This window comes from Carassius carassius, chromosome 33, assembly GCF_963082965.1.
Source record: "Carassius carassius chromosome 33, fCarCar2.1, whole genome shotgun sequence".
Lineage (NCBI taxonomy): Eukaryota > Metazoa > Chordata > Actinopteri > Cypriniformes > Cyprinidae > Carassius > Carassius carassius.
Window position 1 is genome coordinate 21,366,866 of NC_081787.1, and position 25,190 is coordinate 21,392,055.

General features: G+C 40.7%; 1 protein-coding gene across 14 annotated transcripts in view; it reads right to left on the reverse strand.

The window, feature by feature from the left end:
- LOC132113955 (protocadherin gamma-A5-like) overlaps positions 1-25,190 on the reverse strand; it is a 79,556-nt gene that overhangs the window by 26,123 nt on the left and 28,243 nt on the right. Inside the window, exon 1 of one of the 14 annotated variants that reach the window (XM_059522037.1) lies at positions 22,562-25,175. The exons of 7 other annotated variants lie outside the window; for them this stretch is intronic. In XM_059522037.1, the coding sequence (XP_059378020.1) occupies positions 22,562-24,961 (2,400 nt within the window). In that variant the 5' untranslated portion in view covers positions 24,962-25,175. Of the gene's footprint in view, positions 1-1,401; positions 4,184-4,363; positions 7,147-7,553; positions 10,222-11,649; positions 14,225-15,681; positions 18,388-19,158; positions 21,732-22,561; positions 25,176-25,190 lie in introns of those variants that run through there. 6 more of the 14 variants (XM_059522038.1, XM_059522026.1, XM_059522028.1 and 3 more) reach the window with 6 other exon arrangements.

The following is a 25,190-nucleotide window of genomic DNA, read 5'->3' on the forward strand; positions in this document are numbered from 1 at the left end:
GTCATTAACATCCAGTATTTCTATGGTGATGCGATAGAGCTCGATGGGGTTTTCTAAAATGACTTCAAAGCTCAGACTGCATGCGGATACAGCACCAGCGCACAAAAGCTCCCTGTCGATTCTCTCCTTAATAACGATGTGCCCTTTCTCTCGGTCCAGCGCAACATATTCGCGGCCACCTGCTGTAAAGATCCGCGCTTTCCCCGTTGTCAGCCTTTTCAGCTCAAGACCCAGCTCTTTAACTATGTCTCCGACGAATGAACCGGGTGCCATCTCCTCTGGCACGGAGTAACGGACCTGTCCGTGTGCGCCACAGAGAAAGTGTACAAAGAACAGGAGAACACACGGCGGCCATGTAGAATGACAATCCTTCTTTCTCATGTTGATGGCGGCGCTTCGATTAATCTCTCACCAAAAATATATAAAATATCCACACGATAGCGCAGAAAAGAATATGATATTAAAGTGAAAACTAAAAATGAACAAAAGCGAGAACACTGCCTGTTAAAAGCATCGTCCCGTTTGTGCGGTGCGTACGGTTTTGTATTAAATGCACAACCCTTTCATACGAAAGTGGCACGGAAGGCGTGTATGGTGCATAAAATCAGACAGGTCTACCTTATCAACCAACAGCGACGCTTAGGGTTCTATCCTAGAACTGCAAAATTATTGTCACAAGTGCATTATTGAGAGCTATGAAAACGGTGGAACTTGGAGCAAGGTGCAAACGGCAACATCAGCTTTTACGCACATCATTGTAGATGACCTATACAGTGGAGATAAACACACGGTTTCTTTTCAAAACAAGATGAAACTTATATTTCACTTTTTAAACAAAAAATATATTTTGTGGAATGTTAACGGAAAAATTAAGGAAAAATGCAAAAAACTCCACACGATGTGCTTATTATGGGCACATTTTAACACATAAATAAGAGTATATTTCAAAATGCAGCATGAACAAACCTAAATTAAGCAATTGAATTACACACAATCTCATTCCCCAAACTTCCCCTGATTATCTGTATCTCTGGATATCATATTATGCTCCTGAATTTGCGTGAATGTCTGTGTTCCATCGGTGTCCAAACTAATGATGCTCTGACTACAAGGACGAACTAATTTTAGATCACTCTTTCTTGAGTCGGTAGTGCCACACGTTTCGTAATTAAACACTTGCTTTAGAGTTCCTGTGCCCTCTACGTCTGCGTAAAGAGGTGGTTAATACGGAATAACCGGAAGTTATGGTACAAAGAAGATGGCATGATTCGACGCACCACAAACACATACACAGATTGCACACTATATTAAGGAAATAAGAGGAAAATAAAACAAAATAAACAATTCACAGTTAAAACGGAAAGCAGAAAATGATATTTATGACGATTCACTTGAGCTCACCTCATCAACAGAAACGTCATTATTCAGTTTTTCTCTTTGCGCATGCGTGAGTGTCTGTGTCCCGCTGCTGTCCAGACTAATGATGCTCTCACTGCAAGGTCTGCCGTATTTCAGATCACTCTTTCTGGAGTCAGTGGTTCTGCAAACCTCATAATTGTACACGTGCTGTAAAGTTCCTGTGACCCCTACGTCTGCGTAAAGAGGCGGATAATACGGAATAACTGGAAGATTCGCTCCTGATTTGTAAAACATCCGCTCGCGTCTCCATCTGTAGCATTTGACTGACAGTATGGCGATGATAGACACGATAAAGAGAAACGAAACTACAGCCAACGCCAAGACTAGATAGAAAGTGAGGTTGTCGTTGTAGTCCTTGTCGTGCGCAAAGTCAGTGAACTCCGAGAGCACTTCAGGGAAGCTGTCCGCCACCGCCACGTTAACATTGACTGTAGCTGATCGAGAGGGCTGTCCGTTGTCCTCCACTACAATAGTGAGTCTTTGTTTCACAGCATCTTTATCTGTCACTTGGCATACAGTTCTTATTTCTCCATTCTGTAAGCCCACTTCAAACAGCGCCCTGTCTGTGGCTTTCTGTAGTTTATATGAGAGCCAGGCATTCTGTCCAGAGTCCACATCAACAGCCACCACTTTAGTAACCAGATAACCCACATCTGCCGAACGAGGCACTATTTCAGCCACCACAGAAGCGCCAGACTGGACCGGATACAGAACCTGAGGCGCGTTGTCATTCTGGTCCTGAATCATTATTTTCACGCTCACGTTGCTGCTGAGAGGAGGAGAGCCTCCGTCCTGCGCCTTTACGCGAATGATAAATTCTTTTGTTTGCTCATAATCAAACGATCGAACAGCAAGAATCTCTCCGCTCTCTGCATTTACTGAAATAAACGTCGATGCAGAGACGCCATTCACAATAGTATCCTCTAGAAAATATGAAATACGCGCGTTATTGCCAGAGTCTTTGTCATGCGCTTTAACAGATAAAACAGAGACTCCGGGTGAATTATTTTCCATCACATATGCGGTGTATGACTGACGCTGAAATACAGGGGCGTTGTCATTAACATCTGATATTTTCAGAGTCAGTGTTTTATTAGTAGAGAAAGATGGCGAGCCTTCATCAATAGCTGTTACTGTAATATTATATTCAGACATTCTTTCACGGTCTAAAATCTGATCAGTAACTAAAGTGAAGAAATTTGAGGAGGAAGATTTAATGCGAAATGGCAAATCTGTATTAACGAAGGATTTAAATTGTCCGTTTTTACCTGAGTCTATATCTTTAATGTTGAGCATTGCAATAACTGTGTCTGGGGTGGAGTCCTCTGGGACGGGACTGGAAAAGGAGATAACGCTTATAACAGGTGCATTGTCATTAATGTCGGTCAATTCAATAAGCACTTTACTATTATCTGTTAGTCCTCCTTTATCCATAGCCTCAAGATCCAGTTCGTATTGCTTTGATTTTTCATAATCCAAAAGGCTATTTACGCAAATTTCCCCAGTATTCTCATCGATTCTAAAAAGGTCTACGTCTTTTCCAGAGCTTTGTGAAAACGCATATGTCACCTCACCATTTGATCCTTTGTCTTTGTCTGTAGCACTTACGGTCAGCACCACTGTACCTATCGCTGCATTTTCTGCTAAAGAAACTCTGTACACTGACTGACTGAAAGCTGGACTATTGTCGTTTGCATCAATTACCGTGACACTTATTTTAACTGTTCCGGATTGTTGAGGGTTCCCTCCATCAAAAGCAGTCAGGGTAAGTCTCAGTTCTTCATCTCGTTCCCTGTCCAACGGCGATTGTAAAACCATCTCAACGTATTTTGTACCATCACTACGCGATTTTTCTTTCAAAGAAAAATAATCAGTTGGTATCAGAGTGTACTTTTGCAGCGTATTTAATCCAACATCAGGATCGTGCGCACTGTCTAATGAAAAACGAGCGCCGGGAACGGCAAGCTCGCTTATCTGAAAGTTGATCTCTTTTCTAGTAAAAACAGGAGCATGATCATTGATATCTAATATTTCTACATCAATTCTATGCAGCTCCATGGGGTTTTCTAGAATGATCTGAAAATGTAAGGAGCAGGGAGACACTTGGGCGCACAGCTCCTCTCTATCTATCCTCTCTTTCACTACCAGAGTCCCTTTATCCACATTCAGACCGATGTACTCACGACTGTCCTCCGTAAAGATCCGCGCTCGACCAGATTTCAGCCTCTTAACATCCAAACCGAGATCCTGAACGATATTTCCCACCAGCGAGCCCTTTGTCATCTCTTCTGGAATAGAATAACGGACCTGACCGCGCGCAACGGACAGGACAAAGAGGAGCACGAGAGGCTGCATCAGCCATGATGAAATCCGCGTCGAAGATGCGCCTCTTTGGGCGTAAAAACAAAGAACCGACATAATCCAAATCTTCTTTCACAAAATTATGAAGAAAACTATCCGAAGACTTAGAAAAGATGTAGTATAACAGTAATGTAAAAAGAAAATTCAATCGGTTTATCAACCATCCAATGTTGGAATGGACCGTGTGAAATGAAACGGATATTCTGCAGACTGTATGATGTCAGAAAGTGGAGGAGGACTTACGAAAGGCTGTTTAAAACCTCAACATACTGACCAACAGCGGCACTTAGAGCATAAACGAAATATTGAATTGAAAAATGTTTTGATATAGAGTAAATCGTAATAAAAATTAGAATACATATAATTATAATAATAACAACAACAATGATAAATCCTTTTTAACACAAATGTTAGATTGAATTACTTAAAAGTTATGGAACAAAGAAGATGGCATGATTCGACGCACCACAAACACATACAAATATTACACACTATATTAAGGAAATCAGAGAGAAAAAAACAAAAACAAAATAATTCACAGTTATAACGGAAATCATATTTATGACGATTCACTCGATCTCACCTCATCAGCAGAATCGTCATTATTCAGTTTTCCTCTCTGCGCATGCGTGAGTGTCTGTGTCCCGCTGCTGTCCAGACTAATGATGCTCTCACTGCAAGGTCTGCCGTATTTCAGATCACTCTTTCTGGAGTCAGTGGTTCTGCAAACCTCATAATTGTACACGTGCTGTAAAGTTCCTGTGCCCCCTACGTCTGCGTAAAGAGGCGGATAATACGGAATAACTGGAAGATTCGCTCCTGATTTGTAAAACATCCGCTCGCGTCTCCATCTGTAGCATTTGACTGACAGTATGGCGATGATAGACACGATAAAGAGAAACGAAACTATAGCCAAGGCCAAGACTAGATAGAAAGTCAGATTGTCATTGTATTCCTTGTCGTGCGTGAAGTCAGTGAACTCCGAGAGCACTTCAGGGAAGCTGTCCGCCACCGCCACGTTAACATTGACTGTAGCTGATCGAGATGGCTGTCCGTTGTCCTCCACTACAACAGTGAGTCTTTGTTTCACAGCATCTTTATCTGTCACTTGGCGTACAGTTCTTATTTCTCCATTCTGTAAGCCCACTTCAAACAGCGCCCTGTCTGTGGCTTTCTGCAGTTTATATGAGAGCCAGGCATTCTGTCCAGAGTCCACATCAACAGCCACCACTTTAGTCACCAGATAACCCACATCTGCCGAACGAGGCACTATTTCAGCCACCACAGAAGCGCCAGACTGGACCGGATACAGAACCTGAGGCGCGTTGTCATTCTGGTCCTGAATCATTATTTTCACGCTCACGTTGCTGCTGAGAGGAGGAGAGCCTCCGTCCTGCGCCTTTACGCGAATGATAAATTCTTTTGTTTGCTCATAATCAAACGATCGAACAGCAAGAATCTCTCCGCTCTCTGCATTCACTGAAATAAACGTCGATGCAGAGACACCATTCACAATAATATCCTCTAGAAAATATGAAATACGCGCGTTATTGCCAGAGTCTTTGTCATGCGCTTTAACAGATAAAACAGAGACTCCGGGTGAATTATTTTCCATCACATATGCGGTGTATGACTGACGCTGAAATACAGGGGCGTTGTCATTAACATCAGATATTTTCAGAGTCAGTGTTTTATTAGCAGAGAAAGAAGGTGAGCCTTCATCGATAGCTGTTATTGTAATATTATATTCAGAATTGTTTTCACGATCTAATAATTGATCGGTTGTTACACTATAAAAATTTGAGGCGGATGACTGTATTTTGAATGGCAAATTTGGAGCAATAGAACATTTAACCTGTCCATTTCTTCCCGAATCCATATCTTTGACATTCAGCATCGCTATAACTGTTTCTGGTGCGGAGTCCTCGGGTATAGGGTTAGAAAATGAAATTAAGCTTATCATTGGTTCATTGTCATTAACGTCAATTAATTCGATAATAACTTTACTGGAATCGGTCAAGCCACCTGTATCAGCTGCTTCAACATTTAACTGAAAATGTTTTGACCTCTCGAAATCCAGGTCACCGTTAACAGTAATGTCACCACTTTCCGAATCTATATTGAAAAGCTCTAAAGCCATTCCTGAAGTTTGTGAAAATGAATACGTCAGTTCAGCATTCGTTCTTTTGTCTTTATCAGTTGCAGTCACGCTCACGACATGAGTGCCCTTTGGTGAATTCTCTAGTAAGGAAACTCTGTACACAGGGAGACTAAACACTGGAGCATTGTCATTTGCGTCGATTACAAGAACACTTATTTTAATAGTTCCTGATTTCTGAGGACTGCCGCCATCAAACGCAGTCAATATTAATTTATGCTCCTCTTGATTTTCTCTGTCTAGTGTTTTTTGTAGAATCATTTCAACATATTTCAATCCATCATTTCCCATCTGTTCTTTCAGAGAAAAATGATCAGTCGGATACAGTGTGTATTTTTGAAGGGTATTTAAACCCACATCAGAATCTTGAGCCTTATCTAAAGAAAATTTGGCTCCTGGTGTAGCTAATTCACTTATTTGAAAGTGTATTTCTCGGCGTGTGAAAACAGGAGCATTATCATTAATATCTAATATTTCCACATCAATTCTATGCAGCTCCATGGGGTTTTCTAGAATGATCTGAAAATGTAAGGAGCAGGGAGATACTTGGGCGCACAGCTCCTCTCTATCTATCCTCTCTTTCACTACCAGAGTCCCTTTATCCACATTCAGACCGATGTACTCACGACTGTCCTCCGTAAAGATCCGCGCTCGACCAGATTTCAGCCTCTTAACATCCAAACCGAGATCCTGAACGATATTTCCCACCAGCGAGCCCTTTGTCATCTCTTCTGGAATAGAATAACGGACCTGACCGCGCGCAACGGACAGGACAAAGAGGAGCAGCACGAGAGGCTGCATCAGCCATGATGAAATCCGCGTCGAAGATGCGCCTCTTTGGGCGTAAAAACAAAGAACCGACATAATCCAAATCTTCTATTCCAATACAGAAGAAAAGACCAAGCACAAAATATCCAGGGAAACTGAAGTATATCAAAGCTAATACGAAAACTCAAGGCAGCGAATGTCTCGATGCGTCAGTGTCAAACAGAGATCGTCTGAAACTGAGAAATATTCTGCAGAATATGATGTCAGAGAGTGGAGGAGGATCTAAAATCGAATGTTTAAAGCCCGAACATACTGACCAACAGCGGCACTTAGTGCATCTAAGAAATATTACACTGAAACTGCTGTTAAAAGAGTAATAAAGAAAAGTACACGAATTGCGACCAAACTAAAGTAGTGTACTTAGCAATTACAGCGACTTTTGCTGAAATATTATTACAATTTTGTTCTGAAACAAATATAAAATAATGTAAGTGAAGGAAATTTATCAAAAGGAAAACATAAACTACAATATAGCTCTAATAACAATTAATAATAATAATAACAAAAAAACCTCTTAGCGCAACTAGGAAAATAAAAAAAATGTCTGCATGCTATGGTTTTGATATGAACAAGTGTGACAAATGTAAAGTCTCGAAAATGCTAATGGTACAAAAAAATGTCAATCTTAGTTGCTTAAATTAGAAATTACAAATCTAGAAAAATGAAATTAAATGAATGACTAAATAAAAAAAATACAGTGCACAATTAAACTGATGAAGCCAGAAAGAGATTAAATAAATAAATAAACACCAGAAAGTCATATTTATACCCATTCACATCAGCTCACCTGATCAAAAGAATCGTCATTATTCAGTTTTCCTCTCTGCGCACACGTGAGTGTCTGTGTCCCGCTGCTGTCCAGACTAATGATGCTCTCACTGCAAGGTCTGACGTATTTCAGATCACTCTTTCTGGAGTCAGTGGTTCTGCAAACCTCATAATTGTACACGTGCTGTAAAGTTCCTGTGCCCCCTACGTCTGCGTAAAGAGGCGGATAATACGGAATAACTGGAAGATTCGCTCCAGATTTGTAAAACATCCGCTCGCGTCTCCATCTGTAGCATTTGACTGAAAGTATGGCAATGATAGACACGATAAAGAGAAACGAAACTACAGCCAAGCCCAAGACCAGATAGAAAGTCAGATTGTCGTTGTATTCCTTGTCGTGCGTGAAGTCAGTGAACTCCGAGAGCACTTCAGGGAAGCTGTCCGCCACCGCCACGTTAACATTGACTGTAGCTGATCGAGAGGGCTGCCCGTTGTCCTCCACTACAACAGTGAGTCTTTGTTTCACAGCATCTTTATCTGTCACTTGGCGTACAGTTCTTATTTCTCCATTCTGTAAGCCCACTTCAAACAGCGCCCTGTCTGTGGCTTTCTGCAGTTTATATGAGAGCCAGGCATTCTGTCCAGAGTCCACATCAACAGCCACCACTTTAGTCACCAGATAACCCACATCTGCCGAACGAGGCACTATTTCAGCCACCACAGAAGCGCCAGACTGGACCGGATACAGAACCTGAGGCGCGTTGTCATTCTGGTCCTGAATCATTATTTTCACGCTCACGTTGCTGCTGAGAGGAGGAGAGCCTCCGTCCTGCGCTTTTACGCGAATGATAAATTCTTTTGTTTGCTCATAGTCAAACGAACGAACAGCAAGAATCTCTCCGCTCTCTGCATTCACTGAAATAAACGTCGACGCAGAGACGCCATTCACAAGAATATCCTCTAGAAAATATGAAATACGCGCGTTATTGCCAGAGTCTTTGTCATGCGCTTTAACAGATAAAACAGAGACTCCGGGTGAATTATTTTCCATCACATATGCGGTGTATGACTGACGCTGAAATACAGGGGCGTTGTCATTAACATCAGATATTTTCAGAGTCAGTGTTTTATTAGTAGAGAAAGAAGGCGAGCCCTCGTCAATAGCTGTTATTGTAATATTATATTCAGACATTTTTTCACGGTCCAAATTTTCATCAGTGATCAAACTGTAGAAATTCTGCGTAGATGGCTTTACTTTGAACGGCAAATTTGGAGCAATAGAACATTTAACCTGTCCATTTCTTCCTGAATCTAAATCTTTGACATTCAGCATCGCTATAACGGTTTCTGGTGCGGAGTCCTCGGGTATTGGGTTAGAAAATGAAATCACGCTTATGACAGGGGGGTTGTCATTTACATCTGTAATGTCTATGACCACTTTACTAGAATCAGTTAAGCCACCTTTGTCCGTAACATCTATGTTTAACTCAAACTGCTTCGCCCTCTCATAATCTAAATCCCCTCCTACGGTTATTTCACCTGAATTTGTGTCAATATGGAATAAATCAAGTGCTTTTCCTGAACTGCGTGAAAAAGAATACGCAATCTCACCGTTTGCGCCTTGGTCATTATCAGTAGCGCTTACCTCGATTACTGCAGTACCAACTGGTGAATTCTCAAATAAAGTCACACGGTAAACAGGTAGACTGAAAACAGGGGCATTATCGTTTGCGTCTATGACAGTAACACTTATCCTAACGGTGCCAGTTCTCTGAGGACTGCCGCCATCGAAGGCGGTAAGTATTAATTTGTGTTCCTGCTGAGTCTCTCTGTCCAAAGGCACTTGAAGAACCATTTCGACGTATTTTGAGCCATCGTTTAATGATAGAATCTTTATATCAAAATGGTCTGTTGGATTTAACATATACGACTTAAGTGCGTTAGTGCCAGTGTCAGGATCCTGTGCGCTGTCTAATGAAAATCGAGCCCCGGAAAGAGCAGATTCACTTATCTGAAAATCTATTTCCTTTCTAGAAAAAACAGGAGCATGGTCATTAATATCTAATATTTCTACATCAATTCTATGTAGCTCCATGGGGTTTTCTAGAATGATCTGAAAATGTAAGGAGCAGGGAGACACTTGGGCGCACAGCTCCTCTCTATCTATCCTCTCTTTCACTACCAGAGTCCCTTTATCCACATTCAGACCGATGTACTCACGACTGTCCTCCGTAAAGATCCGCGCTCGACCTGATTTCAGCCTCTTAACATCCAAACCGAGATCCTGAACGATATTTCCCACCAGCGAGCCCTTTGTCATCTCTTCTGGAATAGAATAACGGACCTGACCGCGCGCAACGGACAGGACAAAGAGGAGCAGCACGAGAGGCTGCATCAGCCATGATGAAATCCGCGTCGAAGATGCGCCTCTTTGGGCGTTAAAACAAAGAACCGACATAATCCAAATCTTCTATTCCAATACAGAAGAAAAGATCAAGCACAAAATATCCAGGGAGACTGAAGTATATCAAAGTTAATACGAAAACTCAAGGCAGCGAAAGTCTCGATGCGTCAGTTTCAAACAGAGATCGTCTGAAACTGAGAAATATTCTGCAGAATATGATGTCAGAGAGTGGAGGAGGATCTAAAATCGAATGTTTAAAGCCCGAACATACTGACCAACAGCGGCACTTAGTGCATCTAAGAAATATTACACTGAAACTGCTGTTAAAGAGCAGTAGAGAAAATTAAATGAATTGCGACCAATGTAGTGTACTTTGCATTTACGCAGAACTTTGCTGAAAAATTAATACAATTGTGTTCTGAAACGAATATCTAATAATAGAAGTAAAGGAAAATAATCAAAAGGAAAACATAAACTACAGCATAGCCCTAATAATAAATAATATACATAATAATAATAATAAAAACCTGTTAGCGCAACTAGGAAAATAAAAAAGACAGTGTCTGCATGCAATTTCCTATAAAATATTTTTTTATGGTTTACATATGGACAAGTGTGACAAATGTTTAGTCTTGAAAATGCTATCAGTGCAGTAAATTTCAAGAACAGCTGCTTTAATTATAAATTATAAATCTAAAAATACATATATATATATATATATATATACAGTACACAATAAAACCGATGAAGCCAGAAAAAGAATAAATAAATGAATATACACCAGAAAGTCATATGCATAACCATTCACACCAGCTCACTTGATCAAAAGAATCCTCATTATTCAGTCTTCCTCTCTGCGCATGCGTGAGTGTCTGTGTCCCGCTGCTGTCCAGACTAATGATGCTCTCACTGCAAGGTCTGCCGTTTTTCAGATCACTCTTTCTGGAGTCAGTGGTTCTGCAAACCTCATAATTGTACACGTGCTGTAAAGCTCCTGTTCCCCCTACGTCTGCGTAAAGAGGCAGATAATACGGAATAACTGGAAGATTCGCTCCAGATTTGTAAAACATCCGCTCGCGTCTCCATCTGTAGCATGAATGTGAGTATATCAATAACACGAGTTTCTATATCTATTTAGCGTAGGCTACTATTTATACGCAGAAATTGACTTTGTTGTGCATATGATACGCAATGGTCAGGATTAGGGGTGTGGGGTATGTGTGTATTATTTGTACGCCAAACCTGCGTTTCATATACACGCAAAATAGAAACCGAAAATCGTGCTATTGATATGGATTTTCACGAGACCCGGATCGGAAAATCAGCCCTTAAGTAATACAGCCACGATTCATTGTGTCTCATTGCGCGCAAACAAAATCACACACACAAAAATCCTACTTGACTGAGTGCAACTGGAAAAAATAAACTAACAAGAAGAAGAAGAGGAAGCAGAAGAAGAAGGAGAAGAAGACTGTGTCTGTATCAAATTTCCAATAAAACATCGAAAGTTTATGGTTTTGTCATAAAGTGTGAAAATGTATAGTCAACAAAATATTATCAGTAAACATCAGCTACAGCTGCTATTTCTTTAATTACAAATCTAAAAGCACAGTGCCCAACCATAAAACTGATGAAGCCAGATAAATAGGTAAAAATAAATAAATAAATGGACAACAGAAAATAATAGTCATACCCATTCACATCAGCTCACCTGATCAACAGAATCGTCAATATTTAGTTTTCCTCTTTGCGCATGCGTGAGTGTGTGTGTCCCGCTGCTGTCCAGACTAATGATGCTCTCACTGCAAGGTCTGACGTATTTCAGATCACTCTTTCTGGAGTCAGTGGTTCTGCAAACCTCATAATTGTACACGTGCTGTAAAGTTCCTGTGCCCCCTACGTCTGCGTAAAGAGGCGGATAATACGGAATAACTGGAAGATTCGCTCCCGATTTGTAAAACATCCGCTCGCGTCTCCATCTGTAGCATTTGACTGACAGTATGGCGATGATAGACACGATAAAGAGAAACGAAACTACAGCCAATGCCAAGACTAGATAGAAAGTGAGGTTGTCGTTGTATTCCTTGTCGTGCGTGAAGTCAGTGAACTCCGAGAGCACTTCAGGGAAGCTGTCCGCCACCGCCACGTTAACATTGACTGTAGCTGATCGAGAGGGCTGTCCGTTGTCCTCCACTACAACAGTGAGTCTTTGTTTCACAGCATCTTTATCTGTCACTTGGCGTACAGTTCTTATTTCTCCATTCTGTAAGCCCACTTCAAACAGCGCCCTGTCTGTGGCTTTCTGCAGTTTATATGAGAGCCAGGCATTCTGTCCAGAGTCCACATCAACAGCCACCACTTTAGTCACCAGATAACCCACATCTGCCGAACGAGGCACTATTTCAGCCACCACAGAAGCGCCAGACTGGACCGGATACAGAACCTGAGGCGCGTTGTCATTCTGGTCCTGAATCATTATTTTCACGCTCACGTTGCTGCTGAGAGGAGGAGAGCCTCCGTCCTGCGCTTTTACGCGAATGATAAATTCTTTTGTTTGCTCATAATCAAACGAACGAACAGCAAGAATCTCTCCGCTCTCTGCATTCACTGAAATAAACGTCGATGCAGAGACACCATTCACAAGAATATCTTCTAGAAAATATGAAATACGCTCGTTATTGCCAGAGTCTTTGTCATGCGCTTTAACAGATAAAACAGAGACACCGGGTGAATTATTTTCCATCACATATGCGGTGTATGACTGACGTTGAAACACAGGGGCGTTGTCATTAACATCAGATATTTTCAGAGTCAGTGTTTTATTAGCAGAGAAAGAAGGCGAGCCCTCATCAATAGCTGTTATTGTGATATTATATTCAGACATTTTTTCGCGGTCTAAAAGCTGATCAGTGATCAGACTGTAGAAATTTGATGACGATTGTCTGATTTTAAATGGTAAACTAGGATTAATTAAACATCTAACCTGTCCATTTTTCCCCGAATCTAAATCTTTCACATTCAACATCGCTATCACAGTCTCAGGAGCTGAATTTTCTGGCAAAGGGTTTGAGAAAGATATTATATTAATTACAGGGGCATTGTCATTAACATCTGTAATTTCCACCATCACTTTAGCAGTATCTGTTAAACCACCATTGTCTGTCGCCACCACATTTAGTTCGTATTTCTTGGATTTCTCAAAGTCAAGAGGGGCAATAACTGTAATATCACCATTACTGGAATCAATACTGAAACTATTCAATATGTTTTTACTGATTTGCGAGAATGAATAGGATACTTGTTTATTTGTTCCTTGATCTGCGTCAGTTGCACTAATCTTTAAGACTAATGAACCCACTGGCGCATTTTCAGCGACAATTCCCGTGTACACAGACTGGCTAAAAACAGGAGCGTTGTCATTTGCATCTAAGACAATAACGTTTATTTTGACCGTACCCGTTTTCTGTGGGGTTCCTCCATCAAACGCAGTTAAAATCAGATTATACTCCTCCTGTTTTTCTCTGTCCAGTGGAGTCTGTAAGACCATTTCGGCATATTTAGTACCATCAGTGTGAGACAACGTTTTGAGCACAAAATGGTCGTTTGGATTCAATCTATATGTCTGAAGTGAATTTAAACCTACATCTGGATCATTAGCGCTATCAATAGAGTATCGAGCCCCAGATAAAGCTGATTCGCTTATTTGAAAAATAATCTCTTTGTTCATGAAAGAAGGAGCATGATCATTGATGTCTAGTATTTCTACATCAATTCTATGCAGCTCCATTGGATTTTCTAGAATAATCTGAAAATGTAAGGAGCAGGGAGACACTTGGGCGCACAGCTCCTCTCTATCTATCCTCTCTTTCACTACCAGAGTCCCTTTCTCCACATTCAGACCGATGTACTCACGACTGTCCTCCGTAAAGATCCGCGCTCGACCAGATTTCAGCCTCTTAACATCCAAACCGAGATCCTGAACGATATTTCCCACCAGCGAGCCCTTTGTCATCTCTTCTGGAATAGAATAACGGACCTGACCGCGCGCAACGGACAGGACAAAGAGGAGCAGCACGAGAGGCTGCATCAGCCATGATGAAATCCGCGTCGAAGATGCGCCTCTTTGGGCGTAAAAACAAATAACCGACATAATCCAAATCTTCTATTCCAATACAGAAGAAAATACCAAGAACAAATTATTTAGAGATTGAAAAATATCAATGTTTATCCGAAAACACCAGGCAGCGAATGTATCGATGCTTTGGTGTAAAGAGGAGACCGTCTTAATGAAAGAGATTCTGCAGAGTATGATGTCAGAAAGTGGAGGAGGATCTGAACACGAATGTTAAAAGCCCGAGCATGCTTGACCAACAGCGGCACTTAGTGCATCTAACAAATATTACACTAAAATCCTGTTTCTTTTTAAATGTGCTTCACAGCTTCTTGTTCAAGTTCCTGTTCTGTCCAGGCTGGACTATTGCAATGCTCTCTTGGCAGGTCTTCCAGATAGTCCTATCAAATCTTTACAATTAATCCAGAACTTGGCAGCAACATTAATTTTTGATGAGTCTAAAAGAATATGTCACACATCTGTTTATTAACTTTCACTGTCTACCAATAGCTGCTCGCATAAAATTCAAGGCATTAATGTTTGCCTACAAAACCACCACTAGCTCTGCACCTTTTACATAAATTCATTACTTCAGGCTTATGTGCCTCTAGAATCTTGGATTCTGCAAGTGAACACCACATTATAGTGCCATCCCAAAGAGGAACAAAATCACTTAAATGACTTTTACATTAACTATTCCCTCCTGGTGGAATGACCTGCCCAACTCAATCTGAGCAGTCCTTAGCAATCTTCAAATATCAGCTAAAACACATCTCTTCCATCTTTATTTGACCTTCTAACTCTAGCACTCTCTATCCTAATTCTATTCTTTAAAAAACTTGCCCCTTTTAGACTTGCACTCTATTCGTTTACTAACTGCTTGTTTTCTTTAAAAAAGAACACTAGCCCCTCTAATATTTTTGCATTATATCTATTTGTTTTCTTCATTTAATATATAATTAGCAAAAGCAAAAAAGGCCTCTAACACTGGCTTGCGCTGTTATTTTTCTATTCTTTCTGTTTTCTTTTTATTTACTATATAATATAAAAAACATTGCTATGTGTACTTCTTTAAGCGAACTGAGACTTGTTATAATACTTGCATATCATTGCTCTCTTGTTGATTTTGATTACTTCCATTGTCCTCATTTGTAAGTTGCTTTGTATAAAAGTGTATTCTAAATGACTAAATGTAAACGTTAAAGAGCAATATAGAAAGCGGCACAAATTGCAACCAAAGTAGTCTACTTTACATTAACTCAGAATCTTGCTGAAATATTAATAAAATTATATTTTGAAATGAACATCTAAACACAGAGGGAAAGGAAAATAGTCTAAAGCACATATGCATAATAAAAACCTTAGAGCACAACTTGTGTGAAACATGCCATGTCTAATAAAACATTTAAAAGTTATGATTTTGATATGGAAAAAAAAGTGTGAAAAATGTATAGTCACCAAAAAATGCAAGGTACAGAAAATTTCAACTACAGATTCTGGGTTTTAAAACTTACAAATAAAATAAGATAGATGAAACAAAAATACAGAGCACAATACAAACGATAAAGCCAGAAAAAAAATATATATATAGATATCAGCAAGTCATATTCATACCCATTCACTCTAGCTCACCTGATCAAAAGAATCCTCATTATTCAGTTTTCCTCTTTGCGCATGCGTGAGTGTCTGTGTCCCGCTGCTGTCCAGACTAATGATGCTCTCACTGCAAGGTCTGACGTATTTCAGATCACTCTTTCTAGAGTCAGTGGTTCTGCAAACCTCATAATTGTACACGTGCTGTAAAGCTCCTGTTCCCCCTACGTCTGCGTAAAGAGGCGGATAATACGGAATAACTGGAAGATTCGCTCCCGATTTGTAAAACATCCGCTCGCGTCTCCATCTGTAGCATTTGACTGACAGTATGGCAATAATAGACACGATAAAGAGAAACGAAACCACAGCCAAGGCCAAGACCAGATAGAAAGTCAGATTGTCGTTGTATTCCTTGTCGTGCGTGAAGTCAGTGAACTCCGAGAGCACTTCAGGGAAGCTGTCCGCCACCGCCACGTTAACATTGACTGTAGCTGATCGAGAGGGCTGCCCGTTGTCCTCCACTACAACAGTGAGTCTTTGTTTCACAGCATCTTTATCTGTCACTTGGCGTACAGTTCTTATTTCTCCATTCTGTAAGCCCACTTCAAACAGCGCCCTGTCTGTGGCTTTCTGCAGTTTATATGAGAGCCAGGCATTCTGTCCAGAGTCCACATCAACAGCCACCACTTTAGTCACCAGATAACCCACATCTGCAGAACGAGGCACTATTTCAGCCACCACAGAAGCGCCAGACTGGACCGGATACAGAACCTGAGGCGCGTTGTCATTCTGGTCTTGAATCATTATTTTCACGCTCACGTTGCTGCTGAGAGGAGGAGAGCCTCCGTCCTGCGCTTTTACGCGAATGATAAATTCTTTTGTTTGCTCATAATCAAACGAACGAACCGCAAGAATCTCTCCGCTCTCTGCATTCACTGAAATAAACGTCGATGCAGAGACACCATTCACAAGAATATCCTCTAGAAAATATGAAATACGCGCGTTATTGCCAGAGTCTTTGTCATGCGCTTTAACAGATAAAACAGAGACTCCGGGTGAATTATTTTCCATCACATATGCGGTGTATGACTGACGCTGAAATACAGGGGCGTTGTCATTAACATCAGATATTTTCAGAGTCAGTGTTTTATTAGCAGAGAAAGAAGGCGAGCCCTCATCAATAGCTGTTATTGTAATATTATATTCAGATATTTTTTCGCGGTCTAAAAGCTGATCAGTGATCAGACTGTAGAAATTTGATGACGATTGTCTGATTTTAAATGGTAAACTAGGATTAATTAAACATCTAACCTGTCCATTTTTCCCCGAATCTAAATCTTTCACATTCAACATCGCTATCACAGTCTCAGGAGCTGAATTTTCTGGCAAAGGGTTTGAGAAAGATATTATATTAATTACAGGGGCATTGTCATTAACATCTGTAATTTCCACCATCACTTTAGCAGTATCTGTTAAACCACCATTGTCTGTCGCCACCACATTTAGTTCGTATTTCTTGGATTTCTCAAAGTCGAGAGGGCCAGTAACTGTAATATCCCCATCTGTTAGATCAATATTGAATGTCTCTAGAAGACTATCGCTGCTTTCCGAGAATGAATAGGATACTTGTTTATTTGTTCCTTGATCTGCGTCAGTTGCACTAATCTTTAAGACTAATGAACCCACTGGCGCATTTTCAGCGACAAGAGCTGTATATACAGATGGACTAAAAACAGGAGCGTTGTCATTTGCATCTAAGACAATAACGTTTATTTTGACCGTACCCGTTTTCTGTGGGGTTCCTCCATCAAACGCAGTTAAAATCAGATTATACTCCTCCTGTTTTTCTCTGTCCAGTGGAGTCTGTAAGACCATTTCGACATATTTTGTACCGTCAGTGTGAGACAACGTTTTGAGCACAAAATGGTCGTTTGGATTTAATTTATATGTTTGAAGTGAATTTAAACCTACATCTGGATCTTTCGCACTATCAATTGAATATCTAGCGCCAGATAAAGCTGATTCGCTTATCTGAAAACTAATCTCCTTTTTCTTGAAAACTGGAGCATGATCATTGACATCTAATATTTCCACATCAATTCTATGCAGCTCCATTGGATTTTCTAGAATGATCTGAAAATGTAAGGAGCAGGGAGACACTTGGGCGCACAGCTCCTCTCTATCTATCCTCTCTTTCACTACCAGAGTCCCTTTCTCCACATTCAGACCGATGTACTCACGACTGTCCTCCGTAAAGATCCGCGCTCGACCAGATTTCAGCCTCTTAACATCCAAACCGAGATCCTGAACGATATTTCCCACCAGCGAGCCCTTTGTCATCTCTTCTGGAATAGAATAACGGACCTGACCGCGCGCAACGGACAGGACAAAGAGGAGCACGAGAGGCTGCATCAGCCATGATGAAATCAGCGTCGAAGATGCGCCTCTTTGGGCGTAAAAACAACAAAGAACCGACATAATCCAAATCTTCTATTCCAATACAGAAGAAAGGTTGAAGAACAAAAAGTTCCCTAAGTTTGAAAAAACATCAGATTTCATCCAAAAACACATGGGAAGCGAATCTTTAGATGCTCAGTGTAAAGACGAGATCGTCTGAATGAAAGATATTGTGCAGAATATGATGTCAGATATTGGAGGAGGATCTAAAAATGAGCCGGTTGCACAGAAACACTGACCAACAGCGGCACGTACAGCATCAGACAAATATTACATTAAAACCTTTGTTAAAAAGCAACACAAAAACTTTGGCAATTGCAAAAAAAATAAATACATATAAATAAAGCTATTTTGCTGAAACATACGTTGTAACCTAATACCTCAGTTCAAAATGTTTGTAAATCCAACCAGAAATGACCGTATAAATGTAAAAAAATAAAATAAATAAAAAAATAAAAAATAAATAAAAAACACTGTTCTGGTTCCTGAGCGCAAATGTATATTTTGCTTTGTTACTAGAAATAATTCTATCAAAAATTCGGTGCAAATTGAACTTGGAGTTAGGCAAATTTTACGTAAAATAAAAAGAATTGTATAGTGACACTACTTCAAAGCTGTTCAAAGCTAAAACATATTGCTCCGCAATAATTTAAAGGATCTTTCACTGTTGTTGAAAATATGAACAATATTTAGCAGATTTTGTACGCATAATTGTGTCTAAATTTATAGAGCAGTTTGCAGCTCTGAATGGTAAAGTGTAACAAAAATGACTTGATACGGAAACTCGCCGCACATTATGCGGACAACTACAGGGTGCCATATTATACATGTAATATTTTTTTTACAGTGCGCACCAACACAAACAATTCAAGTGTCGAAAAATGACCTTTAAATGCAAACCAGAAAAATAATAATAATAACGATTAATATATTTAATGATTTCACAGAATAGACTGTGTCAACATTTTAAGTGAAGATAAAGACAACAAATAGGAGAAACAGTGAACAATTTTAAAAATTGGCTTTAAAATAATATTTTTACCTATAAAAAAATCTCACCTGATCCTTACAATCATCAAAGTTCAGTCTCTCCCTTTGCGCATGCGTGAGTGTCTGTGTCCCGCTGCTGTCCAGACTAATGATGCTCTCACTGCAAGGTCTGCCATATTTCAGATCACTCTTTCTGGAGTCAGTGGTTCTGCAAACCTCATAATTGTACACGTGCTGTAAAGTTCCTGTGCCTCCTACGTCTGCGTAAAGAGGCGGATAATACGGAATAACTGGAAGATTTGCTCCAGATTTGTAAAACATCCGCTCACGTCTCCATCTGTAGCATTTGACTGACAGTATGGCGATGATAGACACGATAAAGAGAAACGATACTACAGCCAAGGCCAAGACCAGATAGAAAGTGAGGTTGTCGTTGTAGTCCTTGTCGTGCGTGAAGTCACTGAACTCCGAGAGCACTTCAGGGAAGCTGTCCGCCACCGCCACGTTAACATTGACAGTAGCTGATCGAGAGGGCTGCCCGTTGTCCTCCACTACAACAGTGAGTCTTTGTTTCACAACATCTCTATCTGTCACTTGGCGTACAGTTCTTATTTCTCCATTCTGTAAGCCCACTTCAAACAGCGCCCTGTCTGTGGCTTTCTGAAGTTTATATGAGAGCCAGGCATTCTGTCCAGAGTCCACATCAACAGCCACCACTTTAGTCACCAGATAACCCACATCTGCCGAACGAGGCACTATTTCAGCCACCACAGAAGCGCCAGACTGGACCGGATACAGAACCTGAGGCGCGTTGTCATTCTGGTCCTGAATCATTATTTTCACGCTCACGTTGCTGCTGAGAGGAGGAGAGCCTCCGTCTTGCGCTTTTACGCGGAACTGGAAATCTTTGATCTGCTCGTAATCGAAAGATCGTACTGCATGTATGACTCCACTATCAGCACTAACGGACACTAAAGAGGACACCGGCACTCCGTTAACCGACGAGTCCTCCAGTATATAAGACACACGGGCATTCTGGTTAAAATCTGCGTCTCTGGCTCTGACTGTGAATATGGAAAGACCCGGTGTGTTGTTTTCTTGAACAGAGGCCTCATATGTGCTCTTGTCAAAGACAGGTGCGTTATCATTCACATCTGATATCTGTAAGGAGAGAGTGACGCTGCTGGAGAGAGAGGGCACGCCCTCATCCGCGCACGTCACACTGATGTTATACTCAGACTCGCGCTCTCGGTCTAAATCATTGTCTGTCACAATACTATAAAATCCATTTGAAGTTGACTTGATTGTAAAAGGGATGTTTTCATTTACACTGCAATGAACCTGTCCGTTACTGTCAGAATCCGGATCGTTAACACTGATCATGGCAATCACAGTACTCTCTGGCGAGTCCTCGGGTATTGCGTTCGATTTTGACATAACTGTGATGCTAGGCGTGTTATCATTTATATCAATCACGTCGACCATTATTTTACTAGAATCAGACAGTCCACCATTATCTACTGCTTCTATATCTATTTGGTAATGTTTAGATGTTTCAAAATCAATTTTTCCGACTAACGTCACCAATCCATTTTCATCAATATGAAAAATGTCAGATACACCATCACTGTTTGCAATTAAATAACTGACTTCTCCATTTGTCCCCTTATCAGAATCAGAAGCGCTAACAGTGATGAGTGATGTGCCACTTTGGGAGTTTTCTGTAATTATCGCTCTATAAATAGGCTTAGTAAAAACTGGAGCATTATCGTTTGCATCAAGCACTGTAATATGAATCTGAACTGTACCTGATTTCGGTGGTTCTCCACCATCTACTGCGGTTAATACCAAAGACATGTTTTCCTGTTTTTCTCTGTCTAAAGGCTTTTGTAGAATCATTTCAACCTTTTTACTTCCATCACTCTGACCATGGAGTTTTAAATCAAAATGATCAGTAGGTTGCAGAAAATAGCTTTGTAGGTCATTTGCGCCAATGTCTGCATCTATCGCTTTCTCCAGCATGAATTTTGAACCAACAACTGCTGATTCGCTGATCTCAAATCGTCTTTCATCTCTTTTGAAAATGGGAGAATTGTCATTTATGTCTGTAATTTCAACAGTTATCCTAAACAGTTCCATAGGATTATCGAGAATAATCTGTAAATGTAGCGCGCAAGGCGTTGTCTGTCCGCACAGCGCCTCTCGGTCTATTCTCTCTTTGATAAGGAGGACTCCTCTTTCTTTATTCAGCTCGATGTATTCAGCGCTGTCTCCTGTGTAAATACGCGCTTTACCTGATTTCATTCTTTTTAAATCTAAACCTAAATCCTGCGCTATGTTCCCGACTAAAGAGCCTTTCGCCATTTCTTCAGGAATGGAGTAACTGACCTGCCCGAGAGCTGAACTGAGAGAGAGAAACCAAATAAACAGCAGTACTTGCCGCGCCATTGTTCGATCCGACATTTTGCGGAAGAGTATAGAGGGAATATTAGGGCAGTAATAAATTAATCCAAGAAGCTGGAGGAAATATATGTATAAATCCAAAGTGACAAAAACTAAGAAAGTCTGTAATTCCAGAAGTATACCGAATAGAATATCTCCGTGATTTGTTTCCTATCTTCTTCTCAGACTCTGCTCTCAGCTTGTCTCTCTCTCACTAATAATATGGAGATGATGGGGGTGGAACTGCAGCAGATCTGCTCTCTAAACTCACATATTGACCAACAGCGGCACTAAGAGTGCAGTCTGATGAACTACAGAAATGTAAAATTAATAAACTTTAACATTTGCGCCATGTCTGTGAATAACAATTTACTAAAACTACATAAGTGTAAGTCCAACAAATACCAATCATATTGCAAATATCTACAAAATAACAATTTAAAAAGCTTGTGTAAATAAAGACTTACAAGGCAAAATAAATAAATAAACAAATTAATTTGAGTTTACCCAAAGTTTTGACCAGGCCTTATCAGTATGAACGTTAATCAGCGATACAGGGAAAAATACCTAAAATGCAATTATCCATATAACAGATCATTAAGAATTAAATAGTACATAGTTTAAAAATAAGATGTTGAAAATTTTAAAAAGATGGTCTGTTGCAAAGAGATACAACAAAACAAAAGACGCAAATAACCGTGTGTGAATTTCAGGACCATGGTCAGGGACGCAAAGTGCTGAATAGAATTTCTCACTTCATGACAAAGACAAGTGAAAGTTAGGATAGGAAGAAGGGTGATAATTACAAACAAAGAAGTGCACATACCATATTGGGACAATGAGGTTAAAGTGGGCAAATAATTACACGTCTATGCATTTACTATTATTGATCAAACTATAGAATATCGATGAGAATAGAACAGGAACGTATCCATGGAATTCTCTGCTAAAAAAACCCAAAAACGATCAGTTGTGAGAAACAACATATAAATCTAGATATAAGTTAGCTGCAAAAAAAAATATTTCTCACCTGATCCTCACAATCATCAAAGTTCAGTCTCTCCCTTTGCGCATGCGTGAGTGTGTGTGTCCCGCTGCTGTCCAGACTAATGATGCTCTCACTGCAAGGTCTGACGTATTTCAGATCACTCTTTCTGGAGTCAGTGGTTCTGCAAACCTCATAATTGTACACGTGCTGTAAGGTTCCTGTGCCTCCTACGTCTGCGTAAAGAGGCGGATAATACGGAATAACTGGAAGATTCGCTCCAGATTTGTAAAACATCCGCTCGCGTCTCCATCTGTAGCATTTGACTGACAGTATGGCAATGATAGACACGATAAAGAGAAACGAAACTACAGCCAAGGCCAAGACTAGATAGAAAGTCAGATTTTCGTTGTAGTCCTTGTCGTGCGTGAAGTCAGTGAACTCCGAGAGCACTTCAGGGAAGCTGTCTGCCACCGCCACGTTAACATTGACTGTAGCTGATCGAGAGGGCTGCCCGTTGTCCTCCACTACAACAGTGAGTCTTTGTTTCACTGCATCTTTATCTGTCACTTGGCGTACAGTTCTTATTTCTCCATTCTGTAAGCCCACTTCAAACAGCGCCCTGTCTGTGGCTTTCTGCAGTTTATATGAGAGCCAGGCATTCTGTCCAGAGTCCACATCAACAGCCACCACTTTAGTCACCAGATAACCCACATCTGCCGAACGAGGCACTATTTCAGCCACCACAGAAGCGCCAGACTGGACCGGATACAGAACCTGAGGCGCGTTGTCATTCTGGTCCTGAATCATCATTTTCACGCTCACGTTGCTGCTGAGAGGAGGAGAGCCTCCGTCTTGCGCTTTTACGCGGAACTGGAAATCTTTGATCTGCTCGTAATCGAAAGATCGTACTGCATGTATGACTCCACTATCAGCACTAACGGACACTAAAGAGGACACCGGCACTCCGTTAACCGACGAGTCCTCCAGTATATAAGACACACGGGCATTCTGGTTAAAATCTGCGTCTCTTGCTCTGACTGTGAATATGGAAAGTCCCGGTGTGTTGTTTTCTTGAACAGAGGCCTCATATGTGCTCTTGTCAAAGACAGGTGCGTTATCATTCATATCTGATATCTTTAAGGAGAGAGTGACGCTGCTGGAGAGAGAGGGCACGCCCTCATCCGCGCACGTCACACTGATGTTATACTCAGACTCGCGCTCTCGGTCTAAATCACCATCTGTGACTAAACTGAAGAAATTCGTAGTGGTCGAAGTTAACGTAAAAGGGATTTTATCAGTAATGGAGCATTGAACCTTTCCATTCTCACCAGAATCTGAGTCTTGGACATTCAGCATAGTCACAACGGTGCCTGATTTTAAATCTTCGGAAAGAGCACTTGGCTTTGACATTATATTAATTACTGGTTTGTTGTCATTTACATCAATTACATCAACAATGACTTTGCATGTGTCAGAGTGACGCCCGGGGTCTCTTGCCTGAACATCAATTTGAAAATATTTAACTCTTTCATAGTCAGTCTCGCCAGATAACCTTAACACTCCCTCATTTCTGTCTATTTCAAAAAGGTTAATGGTGCTACCTGGGGACTTATGAATATAATATTCTACTCTGCCATTCTGTCCCTGGTCAGCATCTGATGCTTGAATTGTAGTTAAGATTGTACCCTTTGGAGAGTTTTCTGCAACGCTGGTCTTATAAACAGGTAGAAAGCAAACTGGTGCATTATCATTTGCGTCCTCGACTGTGATTGTAATCGGAATTGTTCCAGACATCTGTGGGTCTCCTCCGTCCACAGCAGTAAGTAAAAGTGAAAAGTGCTCTTGTTTTTCTCGATCTAAAGGTTTTTGTAAAATCATTTCAACATTTTTAGTACCATCTGGCATATCTTGTGTCTTTAAAACAAAATGGTCGACAGGTTGTAAAGAATAACTCTGTACGCCGTTAAGACCAACGTCATCATCAACTGCTCTTTCTAAAACAAATTTAGCTCCTGTCAGAGATGATTCACTTATATCAAATTTAATTTCTTTAACTGCAAAAACGGGAGCGTTGTCATTTACGTCTAAAACCTCAACTGTTACGCTATAAAACTCCATAGGATTTTCCAAGGTAATCTGTAAGTGTAGCGCGCAAGGCGTTGTCTGTCCGCACAGCGCCTCTCGGTCTATTCTCTCTTTGATAAGGAGGACTCCTCTTTCTTTATTCAGCTCGATGTATTCAGCGCTGTCTCCTGTGTAAATACGCGCTATACCTGATTGTAGTCTCTTTAAATCTAAACCCAAATCCTGCGCTATGTTCCCGACTAAAGAGCCTTTCGCCATTTCTTCAGGAATTGAGTAACTGACCTGCCCGAGAGCTGAACTGAGAGAGAGAAACCAAATAAACAGCAGTACTTGCCGCGCCATTGTTCGGTCCGACATTTAGCAGAAGACAACGGAATGAAGATTCAGACAGAAAACAAACAATTCAATCCAAGAAGCTGGATAAAATGATGTATATATCCCAGGTGACAAGAACTAACACAAGTGCATGTGATTTCAGAAATAAGTATTATAAATACAGTATCTCCGTTATTTGTCTTCTTTCTCCTTCTCAGACTGTGCGCTCAGCTTCTGTCTCTCTCTAATAATATGGAGATGATGGGGGTTG